At 39.7% G+C, this 11,506-nt stretch overlaps 1 protein-coding gene across 1 annotated transcript; it reads left to right on the top strand.

Moving 5' to 3' along the window:
* Window positions 1-362: 362 nt before the first annotated feature.
* On the top strand, window positions 363-9,435 carry LDHA (lactate dehydrogenase A). The gene is given in 9 exon segments (XM_065881315.1): window positions 363-405; window positions 408-421; window positions 648-797; window positions 2,848-2,965; window positions 3,940-4,113; window positions 4,932-5,105; window positions 5,768-5,885; window positions 7,880-8,003; window positions 8,700-9,435. Coding segments are annotated over 9 exon segments (1,080 nt in total). The 3' UTR covers window positions 8,865-9,435.
* Window positions 9,436-11,506: the final 2,071 nt, after the last annotated feature.

The raw sequence follows: 11,506 nt of genomic DNA on the forward strand, positions 1-11,506 counted from the left end.
TAGCCGGCGGCCACTAGCACTCTGAAATGCGCTTGCGCTTAGGGTTACTGAATGGATAGGTGGGTGGGGGAGGGGTAGCGGCTAATCTTCCGGGTCTGGGCGGGGCGTAAAATCCGCGGGCTCCGCCGCTTCTTCGGGGGCGGGGGTTGGGGTGAGGAAGAAGAAAACGAGGGATTGCGCATGAGCAGAGCTCACCTTGGCGGTGGGCAACGCCGTGAGGCCGTCAAAGGCCCTTTACTCACGTACCTGTGGTCCTGAAGGGGCTTGGCAGGAGTCCTGGTGACGGGAATAGAGTTGGGCGGGCGGCTCACAGTGATCTTGTTTGAGGAAAGGCCAGCTCCACTTGGAGTTAACAAGTCAAGATGAGTGAGCCCTCAGGAGGCTATACTTACACCCAAACGTCAATATTTTCCACGCCAAGGTGAGGACGTTTACACTAAGATCCTAGTCAGACCAGATCCTGGCATTAGGCCTTTCAATTGTCCTTTGTCTGTCTTTTTTTCCCTCTCCCTTTTTAGTCATCTCTTGTGATTTTTAGTGGCAGCTACCCCTAAAGGAAGCAAAAGAAGCTTTTTCAGAACACCTTTTGGTTAATAAGCGTTAATTTAAAGAGGATGCAGTGACAGTGCATGTTTTTCCCCTTATAGATTCCTTTCGGTTCTAAGTCCAATATGGCAACTCTCAAGGATCAGCTGATTCAGAATCTTCTTAAGGAAGAACATGCCCCCCAGAATAAGATTACAGTGGTTGGTGTTGGTGCTGTTGGCATGGCCTGTGCCATCAGTATCTTAATGAAGGTAAGTGAGAGCCTATCACTCTGGAAGCCAAGGATACCTTGACTCCATCCATCCTCCACTCACTCTCCAAGAATTGCATTATCACATTGTATATACAGATATTTAGGTTCATGCACTCATTCAAAGAACTTTATGTGAAACAAACTTGTAAAACATGATGCTATACCAAGAGTATCTAAACTACAAAAATTAAAGGTTTTTAGGCTGGAGACCCAGTTTCTTAAATTCACTGTGCTTTATTAACCTGCGTTAGTTGCCTACAAATGAAAAAGTAGAGTCCATGCCTTTAAACAAGCTAAAATTATTTAAAAGTAATTTTGGAATTGAAATTGATATATATACGTGGTAAAAATTAAACTGAATGTGGGAAGTCTTCCATCCATGTTAATCCCCTCTGCCCCCCTCCTTGGATAGCAGTTTTGGTACCAATTATGGAGCTAAAATTTAATTAGAAAAAGAGAACTTGTGAATGAATAAAATGTACTTTTGGGGACTTCCCTGGTGGCGCAGTGGTTAAGAATCCGCCTGCCAATGCAGGGGACACGGGTTTGAGCCCTGCTCCGGGAAGATCCCACATGCCACGGAGCAACTAAGCCCGTGTGCCACAAGTGTTGAGCCTGCTCTCTAGAGCCCGTGCTCCACAACAAGGGAAGACACCACAGTGAGGAGCACGCACACCACAATGAAGAGTAGCCCCCCTTCGCCGCAACTAAAGGAAGTGCGCACGCAGCAACGAAAACCCAACACAGCCAAAAATACATAAATTAATTCATTTTAAGTTCAGGTTTGGAGTTCCTAATAAGAGTGAAACGATGAATTCTGGATTCTGAACAGAAAAGGATTGAAATGAGAAGGGACTGAAGGCAGAAATGAGCTATGCAAAGGTCTTGTAACTACACAGCTTGCTCTATATGTTCTTAGACTACATAGTATACCAACTCTTATTCTTTCCCCATTGGTTCAGAAATTGATGTCATTTATTTTTCCCACGCCTATGAAACACCTGTGATGCCCCCTAACTCTGGTGTGGCTAAGAGTAACTGCCAGACCACTCATTATACTGTAGATGATTAGGGGTAGATCTGCAGCTTGGCTAGTATACCTCTTTGGTTTTAGTCCTCATTCCATTTGTATTAAAGCTGTTGCTGGCGCTCCTTGTCTGAGATGCACCTACGAACTTTTAAAGGTTCATCTGAAAGGATTTTTTTTTTTTTTATAAGAAGATGTTGGGGGTAGGAGTTTATTAATGAATTAATTTATTTTTGGCTGTGTTGGGTCTTCGTTTCTGCGTGAGGGCTTTCTCTAGTTGTGGCGAGTGGGGGCCACTCTTCATTGTGGTGCACGGGCCTCTCGCTGTCGCGGCCTCTCTTGTTGCGGAGCACAGGCTCCAGACGCGCAGGCTCAGTAGTTGTGGCTCACGGGCCCAGTTGCTCCGCGGCATGTGGGATCCTCCCAGACCAGGGCTCGAACCCGTGTCCCCTGCATTAGCAGGCAGATTCTCAACCACTGCGCCACCAGGGAAGCCCCTGAAAGGATATTTTTCACCAACATTTTGTAATGCACAAATCTGTCTTTATGTAATAAAACTGTTAGTGTTGGTTAGTATGTGGGAAACATGTAACCAGGGAACGATCCAGAATATCACTTTTTAAAGTCTTAATACTAATCAATATCATCTATTTAATGGCTAACAACCTAAAATCAATGTGTAAAACTGAATTTGAGAGACTAAATAGAGCAGTTTTATATAATTGGTTGTTAGTCACTGCCAATCCAGTGTTCTGCTTCTGTACAGTAGTGGTGGACCTCTTGCAGAGGTTGCTCCAATGAGGAGAGACGATTGGAGAGAGGGTCGGTGCTTTTTCCTATGTATAGGTCATCTGGGAGTCAGCTCTTAAACGGAGGCCTCCCTCTACTTTGAGGTATGTCCTGATAATAGTTAATAAAGTAGCTGAACCCTCCTACTCCAGAAATATAGAAATTTTGCATGCCCTTCTAAAAGTTTGGAAATAGCAATTTTCCATTAAACTGAACATTTTTTGTCTTTTAGGACTTGGCAGATGAACTTGCTCTTGTTGATGTCATAGAAGACAAACTGAAGGGAGAGATGATGGATCTCCAACATGGCAGCCTTTTCCTTAGAACACCAAAAATCGTCTCTGGCAAAGGTTGATTTCAGCATGTTTGTATTACACTCTCTGCTAGACTTAATTCTTTATCAGGCTTGAGAATCCTAGCTCTTCAAAGATTTCTTTTTTATACAGGATAAGAGAGCCTTTGAACAATTTTGCATTGGTACCTATGGATATCAATGTTTGAATTTCCAGCAAATGGTTTTAAATGGAAATCCAGTTCGTCCACGATGTGGAAAGCATCTGAATTAGAATGTAATTAGCAAAGCTTCGTAGGTCCATATTTTACCACATTGCTTCAAATATTTAAATATATACTTACTTCCACTGCTTCCTTTCATACACTAACACAAGGTTGAGACTAGGGTAAATGAGTCTGTTCAGCAGATATTCTTGGCTTAACCCTATCACACCTTACAATTACCAGCCAGGAAACGGACATAGGCCCTAATAGAGTCTGTTTTGACACATGAAAATCATTGACCATTTATCTGATAGGTGACTCCCTTCATTATCTTCAACCTAGGGTTAACCACCCTGTGCCATAGGGTATCTAGAAGCAAGACATGCTTGATAAGTGTACGGTTGCCCCTGCTTAAAAAAAAAAAAAAAAAAAGAGCCTATCCCTGAGCTGGTATGACCACAATTAAGTAGTTAATTAGAAATAGGAGTATGGAAGAGTGTGAGCATTGACCTCAGGTGGCAAAAAATTGGGGGATGTGTCTCACTTGATATGAGTATGCAATAAATTTTATTTCTTTCAGCTCCCCCCAATCATAGTTATATAAAGCCAACCACATAACTAAAACCAGAATACAAGGAAGGTATTGATGTATTCTTCCTCCATGTAAGTGGCCACAGTGATAAAACTCCAAAAAGGAGGAGTCTGGGCATTTATATGCCACATATGCAAAACACTGATAAAACTGTCCATTAAAAAAGTTAATGGAACAAACTTGCTGGAGTTTTCTTAAAGGCCTTAATCTGGTTATTGTTTCTCTTTTGTCTAGACTATAGTGTGACAGCAAACTCCAGGCTGGTTATTATCACAGCTGGGGCACGTCAGCAAGAGGGAGAAAGCCGTCTTAATTTGGTCCAGCGTAATGTGAACATCTTTAAGTTCATCGTTCCTAATGTTGTAAAATACAGCCCACACTGCAAGTTGCTTGTTGTTTCCAATCCAGGTGAGACTTTTAATGGCATAAAAATAGATGAGCTAGAGTAAAACTGATAGTATCAATATATCATAATCTGTATATATATTTACTTCTCATATTTTTCATTTTCCTCCTGGGAGTGAGTTTGTGTTTTTGTAAAACAGTTACGTTTAAAACGTTAAAAGGGATACAATGCCATTAATGTAGTCTGCACTTTAAAATTTGTTACATGCCTAAGAAGATCTTGGATAAGGAATAAGTTTATGAATAATGTGTTATTTATGTTTTAAAATTATTTATTTTTGGCTGCGTTGGGTCTTTGTTGCTGTGCACGGGCTTTCTCTAGTTGAGGCGAGCCAGGGCTACTCTTCATTGCGGTGCACAGGCTTCTCATTGTGGTGGCTTCTTGTTGTGGAGCATGGGCTCTAGGTGCACGGGCTTCAGTAGTTGTGGCTTGCAGGCTCAGTAGTTGTGACTTGTGGGCTCTAGAGCGCCGGCTTAGTAGTTGTGGCACACGGGCTTTGTTGTTCTGCGGCATGTGGGATCTTCCAGGACCAGGGCTTGAACCCGTGTCCCCTGCACTGGCAGGCCGATTCTCAACCACTGCACCACCCACGAAGTCCCAATAATGTGTTATTGATGCACAACTTATTTTCATTAAACTACACTTCTTGAATACTTAATGTATTTGCTATATTGTACACAGTATAGAGGCTTAAAAATATTAACAAAAATATTGATTGGTCATGATCAATATCAAGATCTATACAGAGCCATGTATCCTGAGTAGTCAGTCCTTATCTAATGATTCACGTAGTATCTGTGCCTAAATATTTTCTTCACAGTGGATATCTTGACCTATGTGGCTTGGAAGATAAGCGGCTTTCCCAAAAACCGTGTTATTGGAAGCGGTTGCAATTTGGATTCAGCCCGGTTCCGTTACCTCATGGGGGAAAGGCTGGGAGTTCACCCATTAAGCTGTCATGGATGGATCCTTGGGGAGCATGGAGACTCTAGTGGTAAGCATAACTTATTTTCTCTTATTGTTTTCAAGAAATTGTGTAAAAAAAATTGACAGGAGTATCGTTACTAAATCAGAGCCTAAATCAGATATCCATTCGTTAGGGCAGATGGTTTCCAGAAATCTTATCTTTTGGTATAATTGTATGCTAAGAATTGCTAAGATTTAAGCCATTTTGTATGACATTTTTTGGTATGAGGGATGGGGAATGAAATTTATTTATTATAATGGACATATTAAATAAGATAGTGCTTAGGATACCTCATTTAATATCACAGCTATTTGGACTCAAACTGCTCGTTCCTGAAAAGGTAAGCCAAGCCAAGTGGCGTGTATGAGAAAGAAATCTATTATTATCACAGTTGAGAGATGTTATAATTTGTGCAGAGTTCTCAGTTCCTTATGCCAAGAAAATTCCTCTTATGATCTCATAATATCTCAATAAGTTAGGAAAACAGATTCGAATATAGTGAAAATTCTTAGCTTTACATAATCTAATCAACAAAAATCTAAAAGTTAGAGTATTGGTAGTCTTGACCACCTACCAAAAGGAGATAATCCTCCTTAGATAAGAAAAGACAATTTTAGAAGAATGGGTCAGAATTACTAGTCTGCTGGCTGGTGCATGGGAATAAATCAATTCTGTTCTATTGCTTTTAGTGCCTGTATGGAGTGGAGTGAATGTTGCTGGTGTCTCCCTGAAGAATTTGCACCCCGAATTAGGCACTGATGCAGATAAGGAACATTGGAAAGCAATTCACAAACAGGTGGTTGACAGGTAATAGATCTCATAATTTGTAACACAGAAGGTTGAAACTTATTATTTAAAAGATTAAAAGTTTGGGGAATTCCCTGGAGGTCCAGTGGTTAGGACCCTGCACTTTCACTGCTGCAGACATGGGTTCAATCCCTGGTCGGGGAACTAAGATCCTGCAAGCCGTGTGGCGTGGCCAAAAAAAAAAAAAAAAAGATTAAATAATAGCATTTGCATTTGGTTACTCTGTCAGAAAACTTGTTTTCTAAAGCTTTGTTAAAGCTTATAATATAAAACAGGTAAAGGGATTAAAAATCGCAGACATTATAACGTGGTCAAATATTAAAATGGCAGTTTAGGCCACGAAGAGATATTCTAGGCAGTAGTACATTCTGACTTGCCAATCAACAGTTAGAGGAGAGAAAGACCACGTACAGCTGGGACAGTCAAGGAAGCCTTGGTGTAAATGCAGATTGACACAACTATTGAAGGGCTATGAAGACAGATGCTGAATCTCTGGCTTTATACATCTATGAACCTTTCCCTCAACTTTACAGTTATTCATTTGTAGTTGTTAATGAACGTTTGTAAAAATAAATAAACAGAAAAGTAACAAAGATTGCAGACATTAATGCTACAGTCTATTTGCCATAATTATCAATTTACAGTATGATAAATCTTTTCTGTATTTGTAATGTAAACTAAGATAAATCAAGTTAGATTAAGTCTACCCTATTTGAGATTCAGTCTTCAAAAGCATATGATTCATTTAGTTAGGAATAAGAATTTTTAAATCTTATATAGGGACTTCCCTGGTGGTACAGTGGTTAAGAATCCACCTGCCAACGCAGGGGACACAGGGTTCGAGCCCTGGTCTGGGAAGATCCCACATTCTGCAGAGCAACTAAGCCTGTGCACCACAACTACTGAGCCTATGCTCTAGAGCCCGTGAGCCACAACTACTGAGCCTGCATGCCACAACTACTGAAGCCCACGGGCCTAGAACCTGTGCTTTGTAACAAGAGAAGCCACTGCAATGAGAAGCCCGAGCACTGCAATGAAGAGTAGTGCCCGCTTGCCTCAACTAGAGAAAGCCCGTGCACAGCAACGAAGACCCAACGCAGCAATAAATAAATAAATTAATTAATTAATTAAAACTTATAATAGTCTCTGAGTAGAAACACAGCTAGCTTCTTATTTATTCAGATGATTATAAAGTTTTAAGTAAGGTATATATTCATAATGGTACAAAAAAATGAAAATAATTATTAACTTCAGAAATTATTCAAATAGGGAAACTTTCAACTTAGTGGCATTATCTACTTTAAATAAGGTAGCCATGTGTGCATCTCAAGTTTATGGAATTGGAGAATGAATCGTGATGGGTGTAGGCAAGGCCCTCTTATTTGTATTTGTTTAGTTAAAACCTGTTAACCCATCATCCAACCCAAGAAGTGTTGACAGTCGCTGTCAACTAACTGTAGCGTTTGTTGAGTTGGAGTTAGTCTGCTGGTGCTTGGAAACGAGTGAATTCTGTGCTCCTCCCACTGATCCCTGTGTACTCCTCCCCCCACATACACACTCTTGAGATAATCCCAAGTCAAGCATGCTATATGTAATCTTGGATTTGCATTTTTAAATTCAGTATTGCATTTATAAGAATCATCTATTTTGTTGCATGTGGCTATAGTTATTTGTTTTCACAGCTATGTGATATTCCATTGTATAAGTATACCACAGTTTATCCATTCTCCTTTTGGAGAGCATTGGGCATGTTGCCAGGTTTTTGCTATTACCAGCAATACTGTTGTGAACATACCCATACATAATATCCTGGCATACATGTGCAAAGGTTACACTTAGGTATATAATGCAACTTTACTATATTTATATAGTATTATTTACTATAAAAATGATTTATTATAAAGCATATGTTCAGTGAAAGCTTTTTCTTTGTTCCTCCCACCCTACTGTTCCCTACCCTTCCCTGTCCTTCCCTACACTTCCCTACCCTTCAGTGCTTATGAGGTGATCAAACTGAAAGGCTACACATCCTGGGCCATTGGACTATCTGTGGCAGATTTGGCAGAAAGTATAATGAAGAATCTTAGGCGGGTGCATCCGATTTCCACCATGATTAAGGTAGGTCTATGTAGTAATAGGTTTTACTTGAATGCCATTATTTCCTGTTCTTTAAAAGAAAAAAAAACTTCTGAGAAAGCAATTAATGTTAAGTCCTCAATCATTGAGTTAAGTGAAATAAATTAATGCACCTGCAACTTTCTTTTCTGAAAAGACATGGTTGAGCTTTAGGATTAATGTCCACCAATACTGTGTTGCGCACATAGATACTTGATAACTTGTTGACTGAAAGACTCTACTCAATTCTGTTGAGATGGGTGCAAGGCTATAAAACAAATTTTTTCCTTTGGGAAAAACAGAAATCACACTCATGTTAGAGTTACCAAAGTGTTCTGCAATAAAAATGGGGAATTCCCTGGCAGTCCAGTGGCTGGGACTCCGTGCTCTCACTGCTGAGGGCCCAGGTTTGATCCCGGGTTGGGGAACTAACATCCCACAAGTCTCGCGGGGCAGCCAAAAATAAATTGCAAAGTACGGTGGAGAATGGCAATTTAGATTTTCTTTCAGAATGGAAATCTTGCTGCTATGTTAATGACTTTCTTTTACACTGTTCATTACATTCTAACTGAAATTCTGGAAAGGAATTTCTACTTATCAAGTTGTATTAAGTAAGCTTCATAACTGTAAAGAATGAAATTCTTGGGAGATCCCAGAATGCATAGAAAAAACGTAAAGTATTTTTCATTTCGTCCTCAGGGTTTCTATGGAATAAAAGAGGATGTGTTCCTTAGTGTTCCTTGCATCTTGGGACAGAATGGAATCTCGGATGTTGTGAAAGTGACTCTGACTCCTGAGGAACAGGCCTGTTTGAAGAAGAGCGCAGATACACTTTGGGGGATCCAGAAAGAGCTGCAGTTTTAAAGTCTAATATCATACCACTTCACTGTCTAGGCTACAACAGGATTTTAGTTGGAGGTTGTGCATATTGTCCTTTATATCTGATCGGTGACTAAAGCAGTAATGTTAAGACAGCCTAGGAAAAACATCAATTTCCTAACATTAGCAATAGGAATGGTTCATAAAACCCTGCAGCTGTATCCTGATGCTGCACGGCACTTATCTTGTGTGGTCCTAAATTGGTTCGTGCAAAATAGCTCTACTTCCTCAAGAGGTACCACTGACGGTGTCGCAGATGCTGCAGTTGCCCTTCAAACCAGATGTGTATTTAACCCTGTGTTATATAACTTCTGGTTCCTTTAGCCAAGATGCCTAGTCCAACTTTTTTTTCTCCAATTAATCACATTCTGGGATTGATTAGAAATCCAGTATTGCATGTCTTGTGCATAACTGTTCTAAAGAATCTTATTTTATGTACCATATGTATCAGAATAGTACACATTGCCATGTAATGTAAAAAAGAAAAATCAACATAAATAATGCAGCCAAGTATTTGTTATACCAACTAAAACAATAAATAAACCTTGAACAGTGACTACTCTGCTAATTCATTAAGATACAAAGTGATAAAGCTGTTATTTGTTAATTACATTAATGGAAGCCATTAGGTTATTCTTGGGCAACACTATGATGATTTTTTAAGGGGTACTGTTTCTAATGACCAGACTTTAATAAGAATTAATATATTAAGGGTGTGACTAGATTGACTAGCTGTTTTGTTACCATTTCCATTGTAATCAGTTGTTTTAATATACTAAGGCCCAAAGTACTGAGTTAACTTGATTATAGTGCTGATCATAACTTGTACCCTACAGTTCACACAGGTAACATTCTATACATGAACGTAAAAAACATTATTTGCCAACTGAACATAAGCAGTGGTACTTTGCCATTACAGGGGGACAGAAATTTTTAATAACCTTTACTCTCTGGAGGCAGTAACATAATGGTACTTAACAATTTTAAACCAAATAGTCCTGGTGGTTGTCTACTCAAAAAATTTTCTTTAAAAGAAAAACAAAAATTTTCTTTAGATTTCCCTTAAAATATTTCTATAACTGTGACCTTCTCCAGGCCTAAAAACCATACTTATAGAGGTTAACTAGAACAACTTTATGGTCATCACTCCTCCAGGATTTTTTTTTCCAAAGTTTCCTTCTTGAGAGCTAGATAAGGGAAAGAATTATGTTTTGTTTTGTTTTTTAATGTGTCTCAAATGTAGAAGGACAAGACTAACCTACATAGGCTTGACAATTAGCTCTTATAATAGGATTTGCTTTCATATAGGCTTTGAAAAAAATAACAGCCTTAAGATATAATTTACACAGCACAAAATTCACCCTTTTAAAGTGTACAATTCTGTGGACTCACATAGCTGTGCAGCTATTACCACTATCTAAGAACTTTTTAATTACCCCCCAAAGAAATGTGCAATTATTCCCATAGCCTTTTGTAGACTTTGATGCATCTTCAGTCTTTAAAAAAAAAATATTTACCCTTACTTCGTATTATTTCATACAATAAATTAGCCAGTATCAACGTGACAAAAAATGCTTAACAGATGTATTAAACTAATCTTTCATGAATTTTCAGATTTAATCTTACAAAGCTTCCTTACTTTCTGGTACATTATGTGTTCCATGTTCACCTTGCACCTTCCTGCGCCAGGCAAGGGTAGGCCAGCTCTGCTAGGAGCCCTGATTATTTTTACTGTTGTATCTCATTTTAGTCTTAATAACCTTGGGAAGTGGATTAAGCAGGACTTAGGCTCATCTCACACAAGTTGCCAGTTAATGGAGGAAGCAAAGGGGAGTTCAGAACATGTGCCTTGGGCAGGTATGAACGAAGAGCCTCTTTTCACCTAGAGCAGGAGTTTGGTCACTACTAAAATGACCCCTCTTTTGGCCTGAGGCAGGTGTAGAGCTTGAATCTGGAGGTCATCCAGGTCAGCTGTGTCTCGCTCACAGTCCTGTGGTAAATGAGGTACAAGGGCCAGGAGCTGCTGTGGAAGGAAGCACACAAGCAAGTGGTAGTACAGGACCAACAGTCACTGCCACTCCTGTGAACCCCTTGCTTGGGGCTGGTAGTAGGTTGTGAAAAGCGCCATAAGAGAAACAGGAGAGATGTAGGGAGCTGATGGTAGTTGAGACATTAGTCAAGGAAAGCTAGAGGAAGTGCCATTTATGTTCAAAACTGAAAGTGAGGAATCAACTTTGAGAGGGGCTGGGGAAGAACTTTCCAGATATATGGAACAGGAAAAAGCTGTCCAAAAGCTGGAGGGAAGTGTGGTGAGTGTCTTGAGATGAAGTTGGAGGGACAGAAGGTGGCCAAGTCTTGAATGTCTCTTAGGTTGTGGTAAAAACTGGTTAAGTGTAATGGAAAGCCATTGAAGGGTTTTAAGCAGCCTCACTGCATGATCTAACTCACATTAAAAACAAACTACAGGCTTTGATACAGAAAATGATTATCCTTTAGATTCTGAAAAGGATTCAAATGCAAGTGATGACAAAAGATGACAGAGGAGGTTGTGTCCCCTTCTGTGAGTTATAAATAAATCCTTGGCATAAATTAAAATCACCCTTAGAAAACTAGACATGGCCTTTCCT

Source organism: Phocoena phocoena, chromosome 8, assembly GCF_963924675.1.
Source record: "Phocoena phocoena chromosome 8, mPhoPho1.1, whole genome shotgun sequence".
In the NCBI taxonomy this organism is placed as follows: Eukaryota; Metazoa; Chordata; class Mammalia; order Artiodactyla; family Phocoenidae; genus Phocoena; species Phocoena phocoena.